Source organism: Trichoderma asperellum, chromosome 6, assembly GCF_020647865.1.
Source record: "Trichoderma asperellum chromosome 6, complete sequence".
NCBI classification, from domain to species: Eukaryota; Fungi; Ascomycota; class Sordariomycetes; order Hypocreales; family Hypocreaceae; genus Trichoderma; species Trichoderma asperellum.
This window is the reverse complement of record NC_089420.1, coordinates 2,419,284-2,446,242: the sequence shown is the minus strand read 5'-3', so window position 1 is coordinate 2,446,242 and position 26,959 is coordinate 2,419,284. Positions and strand designations below refer to the sequence as shown.

Here is a 26,959-nt window from a genome sequence, read left to right as displayed (position 1 = left end):
GAGTGTTTCGACGTCGTCTCTCCGCGTTTTTGGTACATTTGCCCCAAGTCAAGGTACAATCACGCTCCAGCTTTATTTTCCCTTAGCGGCGGATCACTGGTCAGCCACCACAAGCACTTGAGCAGTTATTTCGCCATTATTGTCTCAGCTTCAATTCTTTTTCTGGGTATTCCATCTTTCTAAGCCACTACCAACTCACGCTGCATGTACATGCATTTCTGCATAGGCGGCGATGCTTGAACAAAAAAAAAAAAGAAGAAGAAGAAAAAAAGAAAAGCTACGTCACCCACGCTGCATTTTGGCTACGAGCGCGTACGATTCAGCACCTACAGTAAAGTGTCTGAGACGGCGACTCGCTCACTTCACCGTCACTTTTCCAGGCCGAGCCAAGTACCTGTACCTCAAGCCTCGTACCGACTTTCGTGGCAGCCTTCTGGACCCTTGTCGCTGCCACCCGACATTGGGTTACTTCAGCGCGCCACTGGGTCTGGCCAGCGGAACCTCTCATTAAATGTCCAGCACCGGCGTGCGAGGCAAAAAGGTGGTGTTGTGTTTAGCAGCAACTACCGAGCGCTGGTGCAGGCCATATGCCTGTTTGCTGCTCTTTCTCAACTGTCTCTCTAGTAATGGCACTCTAATTCCCCGTAATGCTAGGCCCAGATGCCAGGCCAGATATGGCCCGTAGTAGCGCTCGTATGGAGTCGCATCGCCCAGATGGGGGCATCGACCTACTATTTGCAGCACTATACGGGCTGCTCTCTAGTCGGATTAGGCATGCCCGTATACTGGCCATTGGCTGAAGGCCCAACCGATGCAAAACGCAGGCCGCTGGAGCTCTTTGCTGGCAACCGGGCCACGACACTCAGTCGGAGCTGCAGCTCTCCATCAGGGCCCATCCATCTGCTCACTCCCCTCCTCTCTTCTTCTCTCCTCCGTCTGTCCTCTTTGCCGTGCCATCTCTCGCCTCCAGACTGGACTGACGCTGCGAGCCTCGCTCTCTGACCCCAGACCCGCCCCAGCCCAGCTCCCCAATGACTGCGGCCACTCATCGACTCTGTCCTCGTCCCGGCGCTGCTTGAGTGCTTTGCCCCGAGTTCGACTCCAGATCCGATCCAGCAAAAGATACTGTACCAGCACACACACTCTCGCAACTCACACACCCGCGCCTTTTTCCTGGTCCCCAGTTTCCCACCGCCCCCCCTTTTTCTTATTTAGTTTTAATCCGTCCGCGGTGGCCTCGTCAACGCGTCGCGTATTTTCACACCCCCCGACGGCCAGTCGCTGTGTGTTTCCTGGAGTGTCCCTGGCAGTTGACGGGACGGACGAGTTAGAAATAGAGGGACTCCCAGTAGGCGGATGTTGAGAATCAGCTGCAGGCGAACACGTTTTTCGTCTGCGCTGATCTCACCTGGTGAGCAGCATCTCCAATCCGACGCCTTGGCCGGGGCCCGCTTCCTGTGCAGCAACACCGCCATGTGCTTTAAAAGTCCAGAGTAGCTAATTCTTTTTTTTCTCTTCCTTTTTTTCCCGCCGTGTAGAACTTCGCTACGACGTCGTCTCCAGCTACGTCGACAATCCCTCTTCCTCCTGCTGCACCTGCGCAGGACGGCCTTGGAGACTCTAGCCCGGGATCCAGGACCCCGACGTCTCCCGCCTTGTCGACAGCCTCAACGGCCGACGACGAAGACGACGACCTCGGATCGTCCCCGGCGATTCCTCTGCTTCCTGCCCCCAAGCTATCCGAACGGGCTTCGGCAATCTTGAGGGCGCCTGCATTTGACATCCACGACTTCCAGATCGACGACGACGAACAGGACGACAGTGACGGCAACCTCGCCTCTGACGACGACCAGTTTGGCACTGCCAGCTGGGGCTCTCCATATCTCCGCAGCGACGTCAACCTCAGGCGCCAGAGCTACGAAAGCGAGGGGTCTGACAGCGACGTGTCCGAGAGCTTCCCCATCCACTCCTTGGATATCAATACTCCTTTCTTGCGCCCGCCGCCTATTATCCTGAGCGGACGGCCTCAAACCCCGGCGCAGTCGCTTTTACCCACGAGTGCTGCCGCTGCCGTGCTTGTGCACAGGGCCAGGCGTCGGAACAGGGGACTTACCGAGGGCTGGATCCGCACTCACACCGCCGGCGACCAGAACACGGAAGCTCGACTCTGGTTCAGCGACGGAGACAGCAGCGAGCACTCTTCACTGAGCGGCTCGGAAGCTGACTGGTATCAAAGTCGAGATCCTCGAACACCTAGGCCGTCGAGCAGATATAGGGCCAAGTCTCGATCCACCTCGCGACACCCTCGTGCTATCTCTAGCGTCGAGACCCTAAAGGCCGGTGATCCTTTACAATCGGAAATAGACGACGATATGGCGAGCTCAGTCGCCACCGAGACGGGCTCGGTCGTGGGCCTGTCGCTCCCAAACAATCACAACGACATGGCGGCGCCTGGACCTGAACAAGTAAACGGCAACAAGGCGATGCCTTCGATCCCGCCCATCAAAGTCTCAGAGAAGCCCCTGCCCAGGGAACCGCTTGCTGCGCCACGAATTAAGAAAAAGGTACCATGGAAGGGTAAGAGCATCATGATTATGCTACCACAAGATGAGGAGCGCGGCCTCCCAGGACGACCACCATTTCCTCTTCGACAACACGAGATTGAGCGAATGTTTGATTCATGGGTGGAGTTGGGGTATAACGTAGACGGCTTTGATTTGCCGGCAGAGGATGATACGACTGGTGAATCTCAAAGCAGAGAGGCTTGGCCAAGTTTTGAGGACTTGGCGCAAGAGCGTTGTGAACGAGACTTTACAGTAGTCTTACCAGACCTGAATGGTATGTTACATATGGATAGCCCCCCCCTCTCTCTATATATATATGTGTATATATATATATATATGGACGGATCTCCTGAAGAGGCTGACGACTAACATTACTACTTGTCACAGCGTGGAAGAATTACGTCAATGAGTTACAAGAAGCCAAGCTTAGGGCCCTTGGCGTCTCATTTGGCGACGATGAAGCCGAAGCTGCGCCCTCAATATCTTCACAACCTTCACGCCTACCTTCAGCTCAGTATCCTCCACTGCCATTCTCACCCCCAATTCCGACTTCCTCAGCGTCCAGCAACCATGCGGTACCCGGTTTTCCGTTCCCATCTCCCTTCATCCCCGGCGCTGCCGCCAACCAGAGCCCTTTGGCATCGGGCGCTTCGCCAGTACCTTTCAGCGTGGCTGGGAAATTCAATGCACGGCAATCCATCTCATTCCCTGCAAATAACTCACCTTTCCAACAGCCACCGCAGGGATGGCCCAACCAGGCCGGTATCTTGCAAGCTATGAGTCCTCAGGATTCGCCATCCCTTGTGAATTTCAATGGCATCATGTCTCCCCAGTCTCCTTACGGTGTAGAATTCCACCAGGCTGGCAGCCCAGCATTCAACTTACACCAGAGGCATCAGTCACTGCAGTATCTACCACAGCAGTACGCTAGAGCTTCTCCCCGTCTTCAGGACGTTAGAGAAGACGAAGAAGAGGAAGAACATGTGGGTGTCGAAAGCCCATCCAAGACTCCAGAGCCTACGCAACGCAACGCCGACCAACTACAGGCCGAGATTGATGATGCCGAATATCACCTGGAGGAACAGCTGCGCAATGAGTTGGAACACGAGGATTACAATCCTCAGACTAGAGCAGAATCCGTTGCTCACCCGCCCTTTGCCGCTGCGCATGCTCACCAGCCTTCTGCTGGCGGCTTTGCGCAGGTTGAGCATTTCGCTAATGAACCTGGCAAGCCTCTCGTCTTGCACCACCCACGACCCCACAGCCGCGGCCATTCTCTCACCCAGAATTTCTATCGGGATAATGACCCTTCTGAAGGCGTTAACCAGGGTGGCATGCCACCATATGGCCCATTGAACGACATTCCGGAGACTCAGCGCGTCGACGAGGCTTATGAGGAAATCCAAACCAATCCCAGCAATCTCGGCACCCCTATTCAGGATATCGACTTTGCTGCTGCCTTTAGCCAGCATCAAAAGAATGTGTCTGCTTCAAGCAACCCATGGCAGGACGCAGTGTCCCTTAACAACGCTGGTAGCCAACATTCAGCCAACGACAGCAAGTCTTCCTTGTCCAAGTTCAACGTGGAAGCACCAGAGTTCAAGTTTAACCCAACAAGCACATTCACTCCTGGCCTTTTCAACTTCAACACTCCTAGCTTCCAGCCTGGCGTGTATCATGCTGGCGCGCCAGATGTTATGGAGCAGACTCCTTTCGGAGTCCCGCCACAGCAGCCTCTAGCAGCCAAGATCAATGTCAATGCCCCAGCATTTGCTCCTGGGCAGAGCGAGTTTAACTTTTCTTCTTCTGGTCCCAAGTTCCGGCCTGATGCCCCCGCTTTTACACCTTTCCAACCCCAAGGCGCCGCATCCAATACTGCTGAAGTTGGCACCAAGGGTTTCCCGAGACGGACCGATTCTATCTTTACTAATATCAGGATTGAACCTAATCAACATGCTGACTCTGTTGCTCCCAAGAAGTCCAGAGCCATCCCCATCTTGAGACCTACTAGCCAATCGCCAGTGGCTTCTGAAGGTGATATTAGAGAGCCTGATGGTCGCATTCAGGACGACTCCCGAGCTAAGCGAGCTAAGAGCGCTGCCGCTGATAGCGATGATGTGCCTCTCTTTGCTGAGAGACCAAACGACTTGATTGAAGAGGAAGAGGAAGAGGAAGAGGGAGAGGAAGAAGAAGGTGGAGGTGAAGACATTGGCATGGTTGAATCGTCGGTTAAAGAATCGCGGAGCATTGCTGAGGAAGGCTCAGTTGATGGAGAAGCTGTGTTGCCTGCCGATACTTCCATGTCTTCGGTTGACCAGATTGATACCCAAGTTACCACTGCTGCTCCCTCTGAGACCTCACCAGCGGAAGCATCCATTAAATGGACGTCATCTTTTGAACTAACTCCTCGACATTTGTCAGCGGCTACTCCAGCGTCTCTTCCAGACCTTCCGGACGAAACCGAAGCTCGCTCAGACGGAGAAGGCTTATCTGAATCCACACAGCCCAATGCTCAATCTGCTCCTGAAGATCCTCAACTCGCAATTGCCAGACGCAAGCTTACTCCTAAAGGTCTGGCTGGGTCCAGATTTGCTCTTCCTTTGCCTAAGCCAGCTGGTTTGGCCTCATCTCGTTTCGCAGAGCCGACTCCGGCTGTTGCTGCTGAGCAAGATGACGATGACGATGACACAATTGAGTTTGCAGAAGAAGGAACAAGCGGTTTCAACGCTACACCTACTACAAATGGCGATAAGCGTGAGCTTACTTTTGAGGAGATTGATGCGGTCATGCAGCGAATGGAGAGAGATCATTCTCAGGGCATTAACAAATCCATTGAGACATTCAAGTGGCCTCATCCAGCTGTCGAAGCTCATGCATCGTCGGATGAGTTGCATATCCCCTCAGACCATGCGCGCGAGAAAATGAGCGTTATTCCACGCAAGTATAGCGACATTCCAGACAACGCGTCTCAGCCAATGTTGAGTACTGAACTGGAAGATCCGTTTGTAGACCCACCACTGAGCGCCCAAGTTCTGAGACGAGGTAGCGGATTTGAAGAGGGCGAGCTTGAGAGTGACCAAGTTAGTGACTGGGAAGCTGCTTTCTCAGAGGAGGAACATTCGAAGCTTGAGAATCGTGCCCAATTTTTCGACGGCCGTGTTAACGACGTCGTTGGTACGCTCCTGGCATCCAGACTTGAACCCCTTGAGAAGGCTATCCTTACTCTCTCTCACTCTCTCAAATCTAAAGACCAGCGGGCTCCCTCGTCCCGACGTGATGTCCGTGGTGGTTCAACCGAGTATCAGGAGAGCGACGCTGACGATGAAGACGATGAGCCTGCTCCTCGTCGCTCCATGAGCCCCAAGAGAGACCGAAGACTAGACCAGCTTCGTTCAATTGTTGTCGAAGCTCTTGCTTCGCAGTCACGTAGCAACCTACCAACTGCCAATACGGAAGCTCTTGGCGATGGAACTCTCCTGAGGTCTCTTGATGAGATCAAAGAACTGCTGGTTACCAGCGCCAGGTACACGCCTCGCGATGACACCAACTCTACTCCTTTCGAGGGCTTGCTGCAAGCTAAGTCCAATGAAGAGCTTGCTGCAAAGGTTCGTGAACTCGAGACAAAGGCTATGGATCTCGAGCAGCGACATCGCTTAGACCAAGAGAGCCTTGAGAATGAGGTTAATGAGCGCAGGGCTGCAGAAGATGCAGTTGCTGAGCTCAACCGAAAGCTACAGTCTACAGAGGCACTTGTGGAAGTTGAAGTTATTAACCGAAGCGTTTTCGACGGCCGTGTTGCCGAGCTCGAAGCGAGGGTTAGACGGCAAGAGGATACCAATGAGCAGGAAGTCAAAGCTAGGCGTGCAGCCGAAGATAATTTGTCCGAAGTTCAACGCTTGCTACGCAATGCCTCCGAAGAAGAGACCCGACTACGTGAAGTGGTGGAAGAAAGAAACCAGGCCATCAAGTCACTGGAGCACTCTGCAGGCAAGACTGCCTTGCAAATATCCAAGATGGAGGTTGCTCGTGATCACTGGACCCACCACCAAGCTGAAATGGTTAACAGGATCAATGTCCTCGAAACCGATCTTCGCAACGTTCGCCAAGATAACAATACTTGGAGAGCAGAGGCTGAACGAGCTGATGAAGCCGCACGCCGTAGCAATGGTGAGCTCGGCCATGCTTTGAATGAAAATAAGCATCTGCATAAATCACTTGATAGTGTCGTTTCCCAACTTGAAGAAAACGAGCGACTTCGGGAGTCATGGCGATCCAAGTTCCTCTCGCTTCAGAACGATATGGGCCAGGCCGCTCGCGAGGTGGCAGAGGAAAGTGCGCGACGCATCAAGAAAGAACAGGCCATGCTGGCGCGCCAAGAGGTTTTGGAAGCTCGGCTGCAAGCTGAATCCAAGACTCGAGAACGTCTCGAAGTCGAAATGGAACGACTTCAAGATAACGAGCGGACTGGTATGCGTGCTGTCAATGAGTGCAATCGCCTTGAGGGGCTGCTCTCTGAGCTTCGCAGCGAGAATTTCAAGCTTCAGCAGGCTGCTGCCCGATATCAACGCGAGTTTGAAGAGGCTCGTGAGTCTGGGGCTAGCGAAGTCAAGAGGACTCGCATGTCTCTGCAGGCCGAGCTCGAGGATGCCAACAACCAGGTAAACGTTGTCCGAGAAGAGTACGAGGAGCAGAACGCGAAATTGCGCGCTGAGCTTGACCACCTCAGGCTTCAGATTGATACTGCCAAGGCGCAGAACGAGATGCTTCTAGAGGAAGCGCAGTCCACCAGGATCGCCGAGTTGAGTGAACTCAAACAAAAGCATCAGAACGAGTTGGAGGATATTCAGGCTCGTTATGAGCGCCAGTTGAACAACGCAACTGAGGACGGTCAGCGAACAGAGCAGCACCTCCTGGAGCGTCTCAGCTTGTCTACATCCAAGACCGAGCTTCTCCAAGACCGTGTCATTCACCTTGAAGAGAAACTTGAGATTACGAAGCAGGCCGCTGCCGCCGCAGCTCAAGCAGCGAAGTCGGCTGGCGTTGACTCTTCTATCTTGAGCCCCGTGATGGCTAAACCAGTAGAGCGGGTTGAGATGCCTGAAAAGATCTCCCCACAAGCTCTCCGGGAATCCATCATGGTTCTCCAAGAACAGCTGCAGGCCCGCGAACAACACATTGAGGAACTTGAACAGACTGTTGCTGAACTTGATCCCGATGCGGCAGCCAAGATTTCGAAGCGCGACGACGAGATTAACTGGCTGCGCGAGCTTCTTGCTGTGAGACAGGGAGATCTTCAAGATATCATCACGGCTCTTTCGGGAGACAGGTTTGACCGTGCCGCTGTCAAGGATGCTGCCATCAGACTCAAGGCCAACTTGCAGATGGAGGAACAAGAGCGTGAGAGGGCCATGAATGGTGGCTCAGCCATAACTCTCCCCAACATTGCTCAGACAATTCAAGCTGCGACGCCACGTGTAGCGCAAACCATTGCTCCTATCGCTGCGGCTTGGGATAGTTGGCGCAAGAGTGGCCAGTCTGGCTTCCGAGGAATTTCGGGAGTGTTGAGTTCGCCCGCTGTCACGGGCAATTCCACTCCTACTAAGAGCAGAAATGACTCGACGCAGCAGAACGGCGGCATGGTGAGCGGGCTTCTCACCCCTCCAGCTACCGCTCTTCGCCAGCCCCCCACGCCGGACAGCCAACTGCAGCCTACGGCATTTTCGAGCATCGGAAGACGATTCACAGGCCAGAGCGTTCATGATCGGACACGTAGAGAGTCAAATGTATCTCATAGGTCTGACAAGCAACCCTTCCAAGGCCTCCCTCTTCGACGTCAGGAGTTGGCAGCCGAGCCGGTGACACCTCCTCACCTAGGACACAAGAGTGTGTATGATGAGGATGCGCAGCCTGGTGACTTTGACGACCATGACTTTTTTGAAGAGGACTGAGCAGCATGATGTTTGATGTTTGCGCTGTTGTGGAAGAATAAAAGTTGATATTACTGAGCGATGCGCTCTTATAACTCTACAAGATTGTTATCCCTTTATCATTTCCTTTGTCTCGTTTTTTTTTTAACGGTAATGTCCGCTATTTCCCCCCTACGCCGAAATGAAGAGATATACATATACAAAGATATATTTATATATGTCATCGAACTTGAGGTTTTCATCGAGTCACAATCACTCGTTACCTTCTCCGGATCAAATATCAGAATGCGAAAACATCAACCACCCCTAGAAAGAGATACCCGTTTGGATTTTTTGTGCTGCTTGTTTAATAAGTCGCTCATCTTTGGAAGATACACGCAAAAATTCTACCAAAAGAAAAAAAAGAAAAAAAAAAAAAAAATTCTCGCTAGCACTATATCTAAGAAAAAAAAAAAAAAAAAAGCCTTGTTCCGTTTTTTAAGCTGGATGGTTTTTTGATTTTCGGTTTTCGATATTGATACATATTATCTTTTCTTCTTTACCACACCTTTTTAGACTCAGACGCTGGCCTTGTTTTGCCCCCGTTGAGCTTTTTTGTTTGGCTTTTCAATTTCCTATTTTTTTTTTTTTTTCCCCTTATCTCCTTTGTACTTCTCTTTTTTATATGCATGGTGGGATGGATGGATGGATGGATGGATATGAACTCCCAGATCGCGCTCATTGTAGCCGCCTGGCGAATAATGTGAAATTGAAAAGGGGGTTATGATATGACAGGATGGAATGCTGGATTGAAAAGAATGGTTAATTCGATGCATAGTATGGACTAGTATGCAGGATTATAGTATTAATGATGAAAAAAGAAGCTCACAAAAGGAGATTAGAGAAAAACGACTTGATTCTACCACAAGGTATTATTATATTGTAAATGTATTTTGAAGTGAAAGTGTATTACGATGATAGCAGAGGTGGCCAATTTTTCAATTGGTTCCGCATATCGTATCAAATTACTATATCCAAAATTACCAAGGTGTAAAATAAAAAGGGTTTCATGTGCTCATTTTTCTTGTTATACATTATTAGTTGCTGCTCAGCAGCTTTCCTACAGCCCACTTGACAGAAAAATTCCTCAAGTCAGAGTAATGCTGACCGACTCCCACAAACACAACGGGCACGTTGGTCGCGTGAACCAGACTGACTAGAGTTCCCACCATGTCACCGACAGTATCGCACTTGGAAATGATGAAGCCATCCAAAGCACGCTCCGAGCCAAAGGCCGCGTTGAAGTTGCGAGCCTGGGCAACGGAATCTGTTCCGACAAGAGCCTATAGGACAGAATGTTAGTAGATGAATCAATATATTTCGAGCATCGGATGTAATGTGACAGAAAACGTACCTCGCCAACCATGAGAATCTTATCGGGCTGGGCAAACTTGGCAAACTTCTCCAGCGACGACATGAGTCTCTGGTCGTTGTGCCTTCGTCCAGCCGTATCGATGAGGACGACATCGTAGCCCTCCTGAGCTGCATGGCTAACGGCATCTTTGGCGACAGCAGCAGCATCCTTGCCATATCCCTTCTGGTACAGCTCTACCTGTCCGCCTTCTCGAGCCGTGAGCTCCTTGAGGTTTCGCACGTGCACGGCTAACTGCTCAACGGCGCCGGAACGGAAAGTATCACCGGCGGCGATGAGGACTTTGTATTTGTTTTGTAGCAGGAAGAAGCAGATCTTGGACAGATTAGTAGACTTGCCGACACCGTTGACGCCGACGATTGAGATGACATAGGGCCGAGCTTTTCGCAGCGAGGTGACAGGCGGAGATGTGATGGAGTCAATCTCGCGGAGAAGATCAAGCGATGAGGTGGGGGTGAGCATCTTGGTAAGAGATGATTCCATTGCAGAATGAATCTTGGCGTTGATACCTAAAACACAAAATCATGAGTAAAAGTCCTTGGCAAAGAACGGAATGGCGGTAAAGAAAGGGGGCGAGGGATTGCCAAACATACTTTCAAAGTTTCCAGTTTTGACGCCAACCAGCTCCTTCTCGACGCTTTCGCAGAGGCGAACGGCTGCTTCACGGGCTACGTTCTTGCGCAGCAAATGGTCCTCCATGCCCTTCATTGCACTTTCAAGATCCGCCTTGGTCAACGTCTTGCCACCCACAATGTTTCGGAAGAGGCCGCTAATGGTGTTGACTCCAGAGCCCAAAAGGCCCGTCTTGGACTCTGCGCGAGCGGCTTTCTCGGCCTTCTCAGCCTCTGCCGACGCCAGGATGTCATGTACCTCATCTCCCAAATCCTTGAGGATGAACTTTCCTTTACTCCTAGATCCCCAGGTCGACGACTCGACGGCATCAAGTGCACTGGACCGCCCAACCGCCTCGGTTTCCGACTCGCTTGCTCTGTTAGGCTGGGAGTAATCCAGCTGTAGGCTATCGTCTTCTTCGTCTGCGAATCCCTCTGCATTCCATTTGCGCCCCTTCTTTGTCGCCTTGGCGCCCTTCTTCTGCCGAGACGAGGTCAAAGACTCGTCTCCAGAGGATACCGGCGCCGAGCTACTGTTTTGAGCTTTACGAGCTCTTCTTGACATCTTGGCCACAGGGCCGGCCTTGGCAACAACCAAATTGCCAGGGGTTGAGGGGCGTGAGGCATCTGGCGTTGGGATAGGCGTAGAGTCGGTTGAGACGGGGTCCTGAGTGCCAGCTCCGCCACCATTGAGTGTGCGACCTCTGTAAGTCAGGCCAGGCGCCGATTGCTGACCGTTTGAGGGCACTTCCTCTTCTTCTATAGGGCTTATAGTTCCGATATTGCTCGATCTGTCTAGTTCTCGAAGCTGCTGGTCGAAATATTCATCAAACGAATGGCACTCGACGAGGGTCGTATGGGGCTTGGTGAGCTGATCACCGTAGAGTTGGACAAAGATGGTTTTGATGTTATCCACCAGCTTATCGACCCATGATAGGTGCAGCAGAGAACGGTATACAACCTGGTGTGAGGCAAGGCAGTTGTCAGTATACTGGGCGGAGGATGACGTTGATGGGGAATTTCCATACCACAAAGATCAAGCCCAATTCCTTAACAAAGGTCCATTTCAGAGTGTGCTGATCGCTCCTATAGGCGGGATTGGTCGCGGCCGACTGCGAATCGGTGGGCGCAATGCTGCCATTCTTCTCCTCTATGAATGTGTCGGCAATGAAGTTGTTGACGATGGCGGGGCTGACTGGCGCATAAGTCCTGGACCAGACAACGACGCCAGACGTGGTGAGAACCTCGAACGCATCCAACATGTTGAATTTGCCAGCTGTGACGGATTCACGAGGCTTGAGGACAGCTTGCGATATCGGTAGGAGCAGCGAGAGCGCGAGAGGGAGGGAGGTTGAGGATCAGATCAGGGAACAGGCGTAGTCATCCAGATGGACGATAAGGAGTGGAAGGTGGTGGAATTGGGAGGCAAAAAAAATTCGGGCTAGGGAAGTCTCGACCCTGGCAAAGCCAGCAGATATTGGAGCAGTGGTAACAAAGATGCAATAACGAGATTCCCACACCGTCTTTGTAGAGATCAAGCAAGAAAGCGACTGCGCGTGGTTGGTTGCGAGCTGGAGTGGCGAGAGTTGGTTTGCGACCACCACTGAAGATAACGGAGCGATGGTACTAAGTTATCAAGGTTTATCCGTCTACATGCGCGTGTACATGGGCAGCAGATGGCGGCTCTGGCGCCTCGCCTTCACGCGTCAGAAGGCATTAAATTAATGGCATTTATCCTTTTTCTATTTGAATTCTGGCATTTAATTCCGCCGGCGACCGAACCATCCCCGAGAACTGCGACGACTCGCAATCCTCGCCATTGGCCGCGTATTGCCTGCGATTCGACTATCGTGATGGCACTTCTAGTGAGGCCGATGCGCGGATGGCCAAGAGCCGAATCACGTGGTAATTGGCCACGGATGGGCCTTAGAGGCCACGGTATAGCAATCAAGAGCCCCGTAGCAGTGGCCGCAGCGGCGAATCCGTACCTGGTGGGAGGTATCCGGAGGTAGCAGCGGGTCTTGCACGTGTAGAAATGTACTCGCAGGTACTTGCCGTGCTTTTTTGGATGCCTTGTTGGCCACTACCCCGTCTGCAGCAGCTCAGCACCTTACTGTAGTGGCACCAACCCGCTGTCCCTTGGCTGGCCTATGACGCTGCTGCAGGGGGGTACTCTCTCTGCTCTATTCACAGCACAAGCAAAGCTATCGACCACATTTCAAAACTCGCATCTCGAATCTCGTCGTCGACAACAGCGGCCACAGCAACGATAACCCCTTGGGGCCTAGCCCAGCCACGCGTTCGCTCTCGCTCTCTCCGCCTCGAATTGAAATACAAAGACATCTTTTTTCTCCCCTCGCCCACCCAAAACCAACGTCAAAGCCAAAACCACAGCCATGCATCGGGCGGCTCAGTCGCCTCCTTTGCACCATCCAGTGCCGCAACATGTGTCGACCGTCCCTCAGCTCCGATCACCGCCTCCGCCGCCGGGCTCCGCGCAGTCGCATCAGATGGGCTACGGGGGGAATCCCTATCAGCAGCAGCAGGGGGGCAACATGGGCAATGCCTTTGGCGCATACGGGCAGTTTATGAGCGATCCCACGGCCCAGGTCGCGGCGCAGTTTGGACAGACTGCCTTCAAGCATGGCCAGGAATACGTGGAGCAGAACGTACGTGATTGATTCGATTTTCTGTCTTGTCATCTTGAACTGAGACTTTTGTGCATTGCTTACTTCGTACTGACGCTTTTTGCGTTTCTAGATTGGTCGCTATGTCAATGTGTCCGCGCTCAAGTATTACTTCAACGTCTCCAACTTCTACGTCATCAACAAGCTCTTCATCGTTCTCTTCCCCTGGAGGCATAAGCCTTGGTCCCGCAAGCAGGTCGCTGGCACGAATGGCCAGGATCTGCGCTACCTGCCCCCGCGAGACGACATCAATAGTCCCGATATGTACATTCCAGGTCGGTCGCGCCTCGAAACACTATACTAAGATCATGGACAAGAATGAATGACAGCTAACATAAATACATGTGCCAAATAGTGATGGCACTGGTCACATATATCCTCCTGTCTACACTGGTTGCCGGCATAAGGGGCAAATTCAACCCTGAGCTCTTCGGATACACAGCAACAACTGCGCTCGGTGTGGTTATTTTCGAGATTATCGCGTTGAAGGTGGGATGCTACCTCCTGAGCATCTCCAGCCAGTCCCAGCTACTTGATTTGATCGCCTACTCTGGATACAAGTTTGTTGGTATTATTGCTACCATAGCCATTGCGGAAGTTGTCAACGGTGGCAAGGGCACTGGCGGCTGGGTCGGGTGGCTGGTCTTCATTTACACCTTCTTGGCCAATTCTCTATTCCTGGTACGTTTTGCAGCCCACATCACTCATCCCCCTGGATGTAATTAGAATGCTGACCGAAGCGGTACGACGTGTGTTTAGATGCGATCACTGAAATATGTCCTTTTGCCTGAAACGTCCTCTAACTCTGGAGGTCCTATGCAGACCGACACAAGGGCAAAGCGCAACCAGAGGACACAATTCCTTTTCTTTTACTCCTACCTCGTCCAGCTTTTCTTCATGTGGCTTCTGACCAGGTCTTGAAAGTCCATTTAAGGGAAGACAAGGACGACGACTAAAGCGTTGCATCTATGAGAAAAAAAGGAGAAAGGTTCACTATATTTTTTTTTTCACGGGAGGCGTTAGACACGGGATAAAGAGGGTCATCTGCGGTGCCCAGAATGCTGGACACGGCGCTGTATGAAGAGCCGTAGTTCGAGGTCCTGATAGAGGAAGAAGCGCTTCACTGCCGCGCCACCGGCGTTTTCAGGGTTCCCGCTCCACTGCGGGGTTTGGTAGATACTACTACATATCTATATCCCACGTTAATTTCTAACCAGACGATACACGATGCATCTGTTGTGGATGTAAGCCAAGGCTTGGGCTTTTTCAAAGGGGGGCAAGGAGAATGCGCCAGGTGTCTTTTACACGAGGTGCATGGAACAGATACAGTAGCATATTTGATCATACGAAAAAGCAGACAAAAAGAGAATAAAAAGCAGTATAATCATATCATAACGTCCATGATGACAGGTGTTCTTTCTCCTATGACTGGTTCCTCGCGAGAGCCGCATTGAGTGAGCTGTCTCTAAGTCGCAATCGGGTATTTTACCCGCAAAATCCCTGTGATAATTCGACGTGTTATTAGAACTAGGCAGCTTGTAATCACACTCTTCCCATTAATACGTAAGTACGTTACTTGGGCCACGACGGATATCCGTGGCTTGGTGGAACGCGCACGCCACTGAATATTTTCACCGCCCTAGCATTAGTATTAGTATTAGTACTCGATAGCGATATCGCTTGTGCTGGGCTTGTTTTTCTTCCATCGAAGTCTGATAACTTCCAGCCCCAAGCCTTGTGCAAAAGCTTGCCCAAACGCTTAGAAAAAAAAAAAAAAAAAGAAAACTCAAAGGAGAGAGGAACAAGAACAAGAAGGAAGCGAAGAATTAGTTCCAGCACTGAAATCATGGCTCCTCCACCCATTGTGCAGGCGACTCTGCAGTCTTCTCTCTTGGCAGCCGTGTCCAATATTTTGGCGCAGGCCATTACCGCATACAAGAACAATGTAAGTCGGCGTCGTCTTTTTGCAAGCATTTCATTCTCAAATTCCTCTTCCCTATCTGAATTATTCTTGTTTTTTTTCTCTCTCTCTCTCTCTCTTTTGCCTTTCATCTTTCCAAAACGGAGCAGCAGCTAATACATGCAATAGGAAGCCGTGACAATCGACTGGGTGCCCGTCTTTCAGTTCGTCCTGTTCGCGGTAGTGAGCACGCCGCCAAACTTTCTCTGGTGAGCCATTCAATAATTTTATACCCAACTATAACCTTACTATAACCACTCACCTCACTTCCCCCCCCCCTCCCGCCACATCTTCACGGCCCAAGATGCAATCCCCCTTTTTTCCAGATCCATTCTACAACTTCCCACATCTCATTTGAATCACAGCCACTGACACCGCCAAAAAAACAGGCAAGACTTTCTCGAATCAACATTCCCCGCACATCCCAGCCCCCCACCATCCAAAGCATCTCCAGGCTCTTCCAAAGAGAAGAACAAGAACAAGGACAAGTCCCCATCATCACCTCCCCCAAAGCTCTCCCTCACAAACACAATCATCAAGTTCGTCCTCGACCAAACCGTCGGCGCCGCCCTCAACACGCTTCTCTTCAGCACCTTCACCCGCTCCCTCCGCTATGCCATGCTCCACGCCCCGCGCATCACCAACCTCCCCGCCGCCGCAAAGTACTGGTCCAGCCCCAACGCCGTCGACTTCAGGGTTGTCGACTTCGCCGTCGTCTGGGAGGAGGCAAAGGCCGAGTTCTGGGCGCTCATGATTGCCGCCGCCAAGCTCTGGCCCGCCGTGTCGCTCATCAACTTTACGCTCGTCAAGTCCGTCCAGGGGAGGAATCTGGTGGGTGCGCTGGCGGGAGTTGTGTGGGGAGTCTATGTTTCGTTGGCCATGGGAAGCTGAACTGGGGGTTTGCTGAGGGGGGGACAGGTGATGATGGTGATGATGATGACGGTGGGCATTTTGGCCGGTCGATCGTGATATTGGTTAAATTTTGGAACGATAGACGACGATAGATCAAAAGTAGCAATCTACTCACTCTGTATCCCATTTGCTGCTTCTAAACTCTCACTTGGCACTTGACAATAGGTTTTAACACAAGTCATACACGCGCTGGTATATTAGCGCTATTCCTAACAGAAGAAAGAAAGGAAGAACGATAGTAAGAAAAAAGAAAAGAAAAGAAAAGACAAAAACATGTCCTAAATACAAGCTTGCCATACCAAATCGAAAAAAAAAAAAAACCCTTATTCGTATCCTCATCTCAAGTCGTAAAGCCTGAATCCATGTGCCTCTGATATCCTATCCCTTGCTGTGGCGCTATATCTCCTCAACCAAGAGCCAGCAGATGCAGGAAAATCGACGGTGATCAAGCGTTAGGATCCATTCATGAGTATCCCAAAGTACAGAAGAGCAACAGAAAACTCAAAAGAAGTTAGCAGGTGAAGTCGGATCTTTTTGTATGGTAACTCACTGTAGCAAAAGCAAATAAAATCATCGCTTCTCTCATCCAGAAGCTGATACAAGAACAAAGGTCAAGTAAAACCTCTCTCTCTCTCTCTCTTTTTTTTGGAGTTTATATTTTCCATCTTTTTTTGGTGTATTTTGTCTTTTTGATGCGTTCGATTCGTTATTGCTCCTCTGATATGGAAAGTGAGCGACGATAATACTTTTTGTAGCCATGCCAGATACCATATGCTTCTCTATTGTGGAAGCGGAATGACGAAAAACCCTTTGCAGCCAGATGAAACAGTTATTACTTGCGAACAAGAACGAACCAACAAGAAGGAACCCCCCCCTTTTTTTTTTTTTTATCTTCTATTTTATGCCCTTTTTTTCCGGCTTTTTCCGTTTTCTAGTTTTTTTCTGGGGGTTTTTCTTTTCTTTTCTTGACTCAACGATGACATTGACAGGAACAAGACGACTGTCAAAAGCGCAGACGTGGCTAGAGAAACGTGAACACGAGAGCAGGCAGTGTTTTGCCTCATTTGAGCCAAGGGCTAAAAGTTCATCTCGGAGTTGCCCTCGTCGGGAGTATCTTCTCCAGAAGACTCGTCGACTATTGCGAGATCAACAAAGGAAGACATATCGCTGTTAGAGCCCGTATCAGCCACCGCGGGAGTGTTGGGCTGTCCGCCCATGGCTTGCTGCTCGGGAGCGCCCGCAGGAGGGTTAAAGCGGCCGATGGGGCGCTCGAGCCAATCATGCTCAGGCATGGGGACGGGCATTTCAAGCTGGTAACGATCAAAGAGCTTCTGAGCTGTGAAGTACAGGTCGTTGAGCCACACGCGCATGAGCCAAAGAACCTGCTCATCGTCCTCCTGGCTGTTGTAAAGGACCTCGTTGCTCAGCATATAGATGCTCCACAGGACCCAGCGGATATCCTTGGGCATGTAAAGATAGCCTTGGACCTTGCAAGCCCAAAGGCGGGCGCTCTTGAAGATGGGATCACCAAACTCTTCGTGCTGAGCCAGGTTTAGGAATTCTGCTCGCCGGCCAATATCTGGGCCACAGGGCATCCATCCCACCGCTCCCGCGTAGTTACGGAAAGCTAGGCGAAACAGACCACGCTGACGAGGACTGCCAACCAGAACAGTGCCGAGGCCTTCGTACGTAAAGTGGTCTCGCGGGACGGCTATGCCGGGACGAGGGAGGTCGTTAGCAGATGGCATTCGAAGGAGATCCGCTAGAGTTTCTCTATAATCAATGGGTCCAGCGTCGGCCGCTGGGGCGTGGCGATGCTGGCCTTGGGCCTCATGATTGGCCCGGATGGCAAGATTCATCATGATCAGCTCATAAGCGACGATGGTGGGATTGTTGAGACGAGTGGCTGGCAGCTCGGCATGTCTATCAAGATCTTTCTGCCAAACTATATTTGGGTAGCCTTGATAGTAAAAGGGGGCACATTCGCCACAATAGGGCTGATCGAGGTTGCCATCAATGTACATGCAATGATAGGCTCGGTGCGATGCGCAAAAGTAGAAGTTGTAGCCAGACTGGGAGACCTGCCAATGATGAAAGATAGGGTTCTCATATTCTGGCTCAGGTCCCCGAGCAGGCACAACGTAGGAACAATCGCACAAGCAGTTCATGGTGCATGTAAGAGTTTTGATGGTCTAAAACACGGTCAGGAGGCCTTTCGACCCAAGTTCGGCACAGGTAACAATGTAGATTGAGGATAGGGGGGGGAAACGCTGGCGATGATGCCAGTTTTGGTGGTTTGGAGGATGTAAACTGGCGTATTTGCGTTGCTTGGCTTGAGATGCGATCGGTGCTGATAAGCAGGCGCGGCGGAAGGAGAGTTTCGCGTTGCTTATGAGAAGAAGAAAAGAAAGAGGGAAGAAAAGGGGGGAAATAAATAAAAGAGGTGGGCGAGTATAAATAACCCGCCGGTAAACAAACACGCAGCGCCTCGAGAAGCGCCACCGCCAGCTGGCGGATGGATCCGAGTCAAACGATGGTATGTCTGCCGGCTGGCTAGATGGCGGAAACAGTGCAAAGACTAGAGAAATAGAGAGTGCAATATTACCTTTGAGTGTAGAGTGTTGCGGCCAGTTGCTGAACGACTGCTGCCTGGGGCAACCTGCTCAGATGGGAAGAGGAAGACAGGGAGAAAGAATGTATTTGCAAGGACAAGAATAGAAGAGTGGAAAAGAGGGAGCCAGCATGAGATGATATACAGCAATCTCTAGAGACGGGGCGATTAAGGGCGTGTCGGTAAACGGACGACGGGCGTATGCCCAGTTACAGGGAATCCCAACAAGTCGACGCCACCACCAAAATTAGAATTATCCGCCTAGCAGATACGTCTCCATGAGTGGAAATCATGTACAATGTTGTTCTTAATATTTATTTGATATGCAAAGGAATATTGACCTCGATGTAGAGCAGTGTCGGTGCTTATATAACCTTTCCTCTTTCAGGGGAAGAGGAGATACTTTGAAAGAACTCGGCTTCTCTTCCACCATCATCTCTCATTTTTTACCTATTGAAATGGAATATTGTTCTTCTGTATGTCTTTTTAACTATATGTAAGAAAAAAATTTAAATTTATTCTGAAAAAAGACGTTGGGTCAGTCTGAAAGTTGGGAAGAAATGGTCTCCGTATTTCCAGGGAACTCTGCGGCGTCCATTCTCAAGTCTAGTGTTTGGTATTTTTAGTACAAATAACTTTAATCTAAAAATAGCTTCGCTCTCTTCATTGCGTCTTTGGCACTGTCGGCGATATCTTTACTGCGGAAATTGGAGGGAAATCCGAGATATCGTCTTGAAGCTTGAAGTTTGAGTGAGTGCTTCGGTCAAAGTTGGAGGCATGGTGGGAACTGGCTGATTAAAGGCCAAAAGCAAGACATGGCATAAAGGCTATTTATTGATGCGACATCTATTTAGTACGTAGTATAGGTGCATGAAATTAATGTCCAGTAAACAAAACCAAGGCGGTCATAATACACTATCACCACCACAAAGCTATTTTTGCAAGCGGAGCCTCATTTCCAGAACTTTATTCCTATACAAAGTCAGATTCAGTATCAATCTCTATTTGACTGGCAACTGCTGCCATGTTTTTTTTTTTTTTTTTTTTTTTTTTCGCCCCTTTCTTTGCTTGCAAGGAGAAGCGACGACGCCAGCATCGTCGTCACAGAGGTACCTACCTACCTACCTACTAGGTAGTCATGGTCTATTGACGCGCATGCATCTACACGGAATTATGTATTATATGGATAATGCATGCATGTATGCTAAGCTTCCGCGGCAATCCGCAAAGTTCAATCAACCCCGGATTTCTGGCGGACCGCCTGTGGTCGGCTCATTGAGGATTAGTAATTATTAGTAGTACATCTGCTAAAGTCAGCTCAGTATACAAATCCCGAGGCTATCAAATCAAATCATCAGAAAAGGAAAGAAAATAAATAAATAAATAAAAGTCTTGAATTCTATCATAGATGAAATAAACTAAACAGATTCATCTCCTCATCTTTTTTCCGCATCTCCGCATCTCGCATAAGATCTGTTCGCCCACCTTATTTCCGTCCTGTCGTCTTTCCGCGCTGCGAACCCCCTCGGCACCGCAGGTACTTGAATCGTTCTCCCGATACCAGCCGCAGCATCAAGTACCCAAACTCGGCAATTCTCCAAACTCACTAGCAAGTCGTGCTCACATCATCGTCGCTGTATTAAAAGCTGCCAGCCTCACTCACGCAGTCCTCTGGCCTCTCCTCTCTTTTTTTCCTGCTATACATCTCCGTCGCTCACCTCCATCTGTCTCCGTCCAAGCCCCCGCAGCCCATTCGCCTTGCGCCATAGCAGAAACATCCCATCAAAATGGCTGAACGCGTCCACCGAGTCACCATGTTCAAGATCCCCAAGAAGGAGGACCAGGAAAAGCTCCTGGAGCTCTACAGAACCGTCAGAGACACGAGCACCAAGGTGAAACCCGCTTGCGGCCCTTATCCAACCTAGCAGCCATAACCTCCCCTCCTAGCACAGGCACAAAACCAAAGAGCTGACTCGAGCAACCCCCCGAAATAGGATGGCAAGCCCTACATTCTTAATATGGCTGTCGGTGCCTGTGAGCCCGACCAGCGCTCTCAGGGCTTTGACTTCGCCGCCAGGTTTGAGTTTGCCAGTCTGGAGGACATGCGGTACTACGACGACGTGTGTCCCGCTCACCAGGCCCTCAAGGCGGCGGCTCGCGGCTTGGAGGTTAATGGACTGATGACGATTTACTTCAAGGAGCTGCTCACGGGAGGCATCTAGGCCATGAAAGAAAAAGAGGGGGGACGGAGAAAAGAGAGCCAGAGTTATCCGTGCTGGAGCTCCATAAGCACTTGCACAACAGACAAAATTGCCATTCTAGACTATAGAACAAAAAAAAAATGAAAACCCGTATAATTTGAGGGACGAATATCTTCATTCGTGAACGATCTGGTCCATTAACAACGTAAATGCTGTCATACGCGTACAGTACACATAGCATATGCGTAGAAAAGAAGCACAAGGGGCAAACTGATTGCTTCTGCCAAACCCCACATGCCATCGCATTACATCATCTTGACTCAGGTCCTACCATATCCACGTCAAGGGATGCCAAAGCAGAATATAGCAAATGGATGAAATAGCAGAATCCATATCACGCATACCATATAATCGAAACCTCATTTCTCATTTCTACCCATACCATTCATTCTAGCCAACCATCTCCAGCCCATCATGAGCCCTACTGATTCTCATCTCACTCCCCTGTCCAAGCTCCGCGTTTCCGCACACCAAATACCAGCTTACAAGCTCATCCCCAATTCATCCCTCCATTCAAAGCCCCTCATAATCTACCACTCTGCCTTTGTCCCTTCGGACGCCTCAGCAGACCGGATCGAGTCGCACGTCTGCAAGATTGGCGTCGTCGCCCCTCAATGGCGCTATACCATGTATAGCACCACGCACTTCCACAGTACAACTCACGAGGTCCTCTGCGTCACGGCTGGTCGTGCGAGGCTCTGTTTTGGAGGTGAACACAACCCTGGGCGTGTCGAACCCATTGTCGAGAGAGGAGACGTTATTGTAGTTCCTGCAGGCGTGGGCCACCGTCTCCTCGAAGATATGGATCGCGATCATTTTTTGATGGTTGGATGCTACCCTGAGGGTGAAAGCTGGGACATGTGCTACGGTACCCAGGACGAGGAGTCAAAAATAGGCAACATAAAGAATCTCTCCTGGTTTAGTAAAGACCCCATCTATGGTGACCAAGGGCCTGCGTTGGATACGTAAATTATCTTTGGAGCATGGATGACTTTAGCGTCACCATCGAATGGTGTCCTCAGCTTGTACCATGGAGGAGATTCAACGCGAAAACACCTAATCTATACACCCTATATACTCTCCTATGCCAGAGGCATATGGGGCGGAAACAAAATAAAATAAACGACTTCATATCATACATTGACGTGACCGCTTGTCACCTAGGAAGTTAACCCTAACACTAGACAACAAACACAAAATTGTTTAAAAAAGAAAAGAAAAGAAAAGGAAAAAGAAAAAGAAAAAAGCAAAGAAAAAAAAAATAGAGACAAAATAAGCACATTGGATTCTGAAATATATCATAAGGTAGACAGAATGATAAGGAAAGGGGCTCAACTTGAGCTTTGCCTTAAATCTGCAAACGTCAAGCTGGTCATTTTTGTATGGGTTGGACAAAGAGGTAATATGCTTCACAAGAGTACACTTCAATAAAGAAATAAGCACCTGAAAATGTGGTGATCCAAATGGCTATGAGTCAACTCAAGCAGTCTGACGGGCGTTGCTGATGCTAATCATTTCGGTCTCTGAGTCATTTCCACGCTTCGAAAATCGTCCTTCTTCTGATCCTGACCTTATTCTCGTTAGTGGCACAGGGTGCCTTTCCAGAGTGAAGAAAGCAGCAACCACCATGACAGAGCAAATACAGGCCATAATCTTGATCTCCTCGGCATATGCTCCGGCGTAGACGGTCTTGACTAGATCTCGTTGGTCAATGGGAAGTTGCAATCCTGATAACGGCGATCGATGAAGGCTCTCAAGCTGTGACTCGGTCAAGTGACCTTCTAGATATCGGTTAACGTGAATGTTGAATATTACCGTGCAAATTGAAAGGCCTATGCTGCCCCCCAATACTCGGGCCTGCGCAATGGCGCCCTGCGCCGTAGCTTTCTCACTCGACTCAGCTGTAGAGATGCTCGTCATGATTGTTGTTGCAGAAAAGCAGAGACCAACTCCTAATCCGAACAATGCTTGATACGCGTACTGGGAGGGCTGTGTACTGTTTTCTCTTGACTGAGTTGTCATCAATCCAAGCCCTATCAACTGGAGACAAGAGGATCCGATGAGTGTATACGAAGTGTTATTCTGCTTGCTAGATATTGCTCCACCAAGAAAGGATCCGATAGCGCAAGCACAAAGAAGTGGGAAGAGATGGATACCGGCTATGAGAGCATTGTCCCCATTGACGATTTGGAAACGCTCCGGTATAACGATTGTGAGAGAGATGTATGAAAATCCGGTGAGAAGAGTAAGTCTGCATCGCCGCGTTAAGACTTGTTCAAAGGGTACAAGCAAACGAGACTCTTACATGAGACCTGAAGCATAGACCCTATGCAACATCAAGCGAATTGGAAATATTGGCTCAATATGACGATGCCTCTTCGAATCTAGAAGCACCTCCCAGCATAAAAATGCGGCCCAGCTTAAGCCAGATATGACAAGGGCCAAGATGATCAACGGACTGGACCATGCAAATGTCTGAGAACCAGCCTGTTGAATGGCAAATACGAGCAGAGCTGAGCTACAAAGCAGAGTAGCGCCGCCAAAAAAGTCTATGCTCGTAAAAGCCTCCCAGGAGAGCAAATTCGAAACGTCCTCCTGAGGCCAGAAGCTTGTAATAGCGAGGATAGCGACCAATCCAAAGGGGATGCTTCGGTAACAAATAATAATCGTAGTTTAGTTCAGGTCAAGGTGAGCTGAAATGTTGTCAAACTTACTTGAGGTTAAAAAGCCATCTCCAATCGGAGAGTCTTGATATCAAGCCTCCAAGAAGAGGGCCAAGAATAAAGGCAACAGCGAGTGTTGCTCCGACTAAGGCTCCGATAAGACTAGGGCGGTGGGCAGGGCCGACTTCGACAAGGGCTATTTGCGTCAAACTGTATAACCCTGATGCTCCTATGCCTTGAAATGCACGGCACACGATGCTAAGAGGCTTGTGTCACTATCTTCTTTCCCTCCTTACCATAGAGAAAGCGCCATCAAGAGATTACGTACAGTGCAGTCATATCTTTTGCGTTGGCACAGCCCAAAGAAAATCCAGAGAAGATGACCCAGCAAAGAGCTAGAACGTTCTTTCGTCCGTATATATCGCTCATTTTGGAGATACAAACGGCGAATCCTATAAAACGTTGTCAGAGTAGACTGTTTTTTCAAGGCCTGACAGCATGATTCGAACCCATATAGGTCAATAAATATGCCAAAATAATCCATGGCGCATTGACAAAATCGCCCAAGTCATTCGATATTGTGACCAAGGACGTAGATACGATCGACGTATCGAGGGTCGAGATTAAAAGACCAACAAGCAGCCTGCCACCGTTAGAATTAGAGTATGGACGGGAGATAAACCATACGTTACGACCAAGACCACCTGTTGCAGCCCCTTCACCTGCTGCGAGCCTGCATAGCCAAATTTCGAGCGAGAGACCTCATCATCTATAGAGTTGGAAGTTTGTGATCCTGCCACCATCTGGCCTAGCGATGGGTTCGGATAAGAGAGCGAGACACGGTACTCTGTTGCCATGGTTTCTGGAGATGACGCCTGTTTTATCGCGATTTTATTGCAAACGAGTCAAGACTGCCCAAGCAGTTAAAATCAGGCGTCTTACCTGATCGTTCAAGCGATCGATTCCTTGCGAAGAGGAAGGGGATGAAGATGGCCAAAGAAAGGGGAGCTTTTACGGTTTAAACTCTCGACCGTTGACAGCTGTTCTGCAAGGGAAGGAAGAGCCAAGCGAGATGATTGCGGCAGGTTTCCTTGGTAGAGTGGCTCAAGGTGATCGCACTACGCCTCGATAAGCTGCAAGGAAGGAACTGCCCACGCCACGATTTCAGGGTAGTATGAGACAGGGCGCGGCTTGGTCGTGGAACTGTCGATGTGAAAGGTTTTCGGCACTAAAAACCAAGACCTGGACCGCAAACTGTCCCCAGATCAGACCTCTTTTTGCGCCGATTATTGCTCCCATGATAAGCCATGCGCAGCCATGGCAATCCTGGGACAGAGAGAGCCGTGGGAGCCGAAGTCAGACATAGTTGTGCTGAGACAGGTCGGCGAGTCTGGGCGATGGATGACGGCCTCTGGCGCCAGAGGGTCCTCATTGAATATGTATCCGAAACATTTCTGGGCTCGGTTGCACCTGTGCGGCTCATGGAGCTGTATGTACGTTACCTGTGTCCCACAGAAGAGGCGCAACCACGATGGCTGGCGTGAGGGTGTGCATGCGATGCTGGATGGCGTCCATTCTGGGCACCAGCTAGGCGGCAACGAGCCATATGCTTTGTTGGGGTGTTTCGAGCCTTCTCTCACTCCGCGCTCAACGAACATTGGACGAGCCGATTACTCCGACGGCGGGCGGCTTCACGGGTACTGGGAACGGCCACTGACTTGAGTGACACTGTCGTATGCTCTATTCCCTAGGGATATCACGGCTTTTCCGGCATATGTCGCGATGTTATACCGCTAGAGAAATGGCAAGTGCACAGGCAGCAACGAAACTTGGCTGGTTTTTGACGCCCGGCGCCGACCCGTTCGTTTGCAAGCAGGTTACACCTCATCTTCTTTCAACCAGTCAGGCGTATGAGACGTGAGAGCACTTGAGTAAGCAAGTAGCGATCGACTGCTGGATGAGTCTGTGGTACACAGGTCAACGTTTCATCGTACGAGGATCTGGACCAGCATGCGGCCGCTTAAGCCGCATCGCAAAGAGATCTAGCGGCCGAGATTAGAGAAGACACGGCATGAAATCGATTATGTGGGGGAGGTAAGAGAAGTTCTCGGCTCGTCACGTAAGCGTCTCATCCGCTTGCCCGTCTAATATCTCCCCAGCTCCCGGGCATAATAGCGGAAAGACAACCTCCATGAGACTGGCTAGTTGGCCGCCGTGAAAATACTTGCGCGGGAAGAGACTTGAGTGATTATCGGAAGTCTACAGAAGTCTACAGAAGTCTACCAGGATATCGATCCAAAGACGCCGTTAGATATTCTCTCGGCTCAGCCGTTCTTTGTGTCACCAGATCACGGGAGCTAGGGAGTAGGTCAAATCACAAATACAGTCCATGGAATCTTGGTAGATGAACTTGGACGAGTACACTCTCCTACATTCCAATCCATTGGTGCTCCTCCTAAGATTATGAGGGTAGTAACGAACAAGACTGCCTCGAAATACCGGTCAAAGTGAGCCTCTTGAAGCTTTGAGCGCATTGCACTCGATAGTGGAACATACAACAAAGGCGTGGTTAATGGAATTTCTTCCGGTTAAAACAAAATGCAGAAGCGAGAGGGGAGCCGGAATGCCACATATGGGGCTCCATAAGAGATGCTGCTTATATCCGATGGTCCAGCTAGCAGACCTTGAAGATCTATGATATCTATATTCATCGAGCCAACCGGCTCCACGGCTACGGGCCCTGCAAAACATCACATGAGGAGGAGCACTAAACGGGGAGCTGCGCAATCGATGCTTGATTCCGCGACTAGACTCATTTTCGATATAATCTTGGAGCGCTTTGGCTTCGGGTCCATTGAAGCTGACCGCCACTACTTTCTTTCATCAGAGTGTTCATCCAACGGTACCAAAATCAGATGCTTGACTACGTGCTGCGAATATTCTACAAGAGCGTCACAGTCAAGGCATTTCCTTTAATTGGTCCAGCCTTCTTTTTGTACTCTAGTCATATTGATACATTCTTTCATGAAAGCGTCTTATCTGCTTGAGAAACCAAATCTTTATCTGCGGCGTCCAACTTGAAGTCACATTTGAGAACGAATTTTTCATTGTTGTGCCAAATTCGAAACCCGTTCTTATTTTCAGTTCCGTACCTTTGCTTTAGCACAAGCTATGCTATCTATCCACGTTACCGTGCTCCCTATTCCTCTTTTGCCCCTTGTTAAGATATTCCAGCACTGGATTTTCTTGATTCACCACGCGTCAACATTGGTCAACTAGTACAAAGGTCAAATGCCTGTACCCGTACATTCTTCTACTGTCCACTTAGCAAAATCTTTTGACCGCAACTTCT

The 26,959-nt window shown here is 50.1% G+C and overlaps 9 protein-coding genes across 9 annotated transcripts; 6 read left to right on the top strand and 3 right to left on the bottom strand.

The window, feature by feature from the left end:
- The first annotated feature begins 908 nt into the window (after positions 1-908).
- Positions 909-9,521, top strand: TrAFT101_010225 (uncharacterized protein). The gene is made up of 3 exons (XM_066128883.1): positions 909-1,411; positions 1,539-2,838; positions 2,952-9,521. The coding sequence occupies exons 2-3, from the start codon at positions 2,373-2,375 to the stop codon at positions 8,510-8,512; spliced, it is 6,027 nt and encodes a 2,008-aa protein (XP_065985009.1). The 5' UTR covers positions 909-1,411; positions 1,539-2,372; the 3' UTR covers positions 8,513-9,521.
- On the bottom strand, positions 9,430-12,196 carry TrAFT101_010224 (uncharacterized protein). The gene is made up of 4 exons (XM_024902800.2): positions 11,542-12,196; positions 10,496-11,474; positions 9,885-10,411; positions 9,430-9,813 (listed from the first exon to the last, which is right to left on the bottom strand). The coding sequence occupies exons 1-4, from the start codon at positions 11,773-11,775 to the stop codon at positions 9,568-9,570; spliced, it is 1,986 nt and encodes a 661-aa protein (XP_024756016.1). The 5' UTR covers positions 11,776-12,196; the 3' UTR covers positions 9,430-9,567.
- Positions 12,197-12,719: 523 nt separating this feature from the next.
- TrAFT101_010223 (uncharacterized protein) lies at positions 12,720-14,581 on the top strand. The gene is made up of 4 exons (XM_024901216.2): positions 12,720-13,182; positions 13,274-13,475; positions 13,556-13,881; positions 13,960-14,581. Exons 1-4 carry the CDS (start codon positions 12,910-12,912, stop codon positions 14,119-14,121), a joined length of 963 nt encoding a protein of 320 aa, XP_024756015.1. The 5' UTR covers positions 12,720-12,909; the 3' UTR covers positions 14,122-14,581.
- A 411-nt stretch (positions 14,582-14,992) lies between these two features.
- On the top strand, positions 14,993-16,306 carry TrAFT101_010222 (uncharacterized protein). Its single transcript, XM_024907040.2, has 3 exons — positions 14,993-15,145; positions 15,290-15,369; positions 15,550-16,306. The coding sequence occupies exons 1-3, from the start codon at positions 15,047-15,049 to the stop codon at positions 16,049-16,051; spliced, it is 681 nt and encodes a 226-aa protein (XP_024756014.1). The 5' UTR covers positions 14,993-15,046; the 3' UTR covers positions 16,052-16,306.
- An 842-nt stretch (positions 16,307-17,148) lies between these two features.
- Positions 17,149-19,959, bottom strand: TrAFT101_010221 (uncharacterized protein; the record flags this gene model as incomplete). The annotated part of the gene is made up of 2 exons (XM_024904478.2): positions 17,149-18,264; positions 19,924-19,959. The coding sequence occupies 2 exons, from the start codon at positions 19,957-19,959 to the stop codon at positions 17,149-17,151; spliced, it is 1,152 nt and encodes a 383-aa protein (XP_024756013.2).
- Positions 19,960-20,470: 511 nt separating this feature from the next.
- Positions 20,471-20,905, top strand: TrAFT101_010220 (uncharacterized protein; the record flags this gene model as incomplete). The annotated part of the gene is made up of 2 exons (XM_024908877.2): positions 20,471-20,575; positions 20,678-20,905. 2 exons carry the CDS (start codon positions 20,471-20,473, stop codon positions 20,903-20,905), a joined length of 333 nt encoding a protein of 110 aa, XP_024756012.2.
- A 243-nt stretch (positions 20,906-21,148) lies between these two features.
- On the bottom strand, positions 21,149-25,453 carry TrAFT101_010218 (uncharacterized protein). The gene is made up of 6 exons (XM_024911082.2): positions 24,295-25,453; positions 24,117-24,250; positions 23,936-24,059; positions 23,659-23,865; positions 23,250-23,591; positions 21,149-23,195 (listed from the first exon to the last, which is right to left on the bottom strand). The coding sequence occupies exons 1-6, from the start codon at positions 24,462-24,464 to the stop codon at positions 22,424-22,426; spliced, it is 1,749 nt and encodes a 582-aa protein (XP_024756010.1). The 5' UTR covers positions 24,465-25,453; the 3' UTR covers positions 21,149-22,423.
- On the top strand, positions 21,156-22,452 carry TrAFT101_010219 (uncharacterized protein). The gene has a single exon (XM_024908876.2). The coding sequence runs from the start codon at positions 21,359-21,361 to the stop codon at positions 21,911-21,913; it is 555 nt and encodes a 184-aa protein (XP_024756011.1). The 5' UTR covers positions 21,156-21,358; the 3' UTR covers positions 21,914-22,452.
- On the top strand, positions 24,893-25,530 carry TrAFT101_012061 (uncharacterized protein). Its single transcript, XM_066129461.1, has one exon. The coding sequence runs from the start codon at positions 24,925-24,927 to the stop codon at positions 25,327-25,329; it is 405 nt and encodes a 134-aa protein (XP_065985008.1). The 5' UTR covers positions 24,893-24,924; the 3' UTR covers positions 25,330-25,530.
- The last annotated feature ends 1,429 nt before the right edge of the window (positions 25,531-26,959 follow it).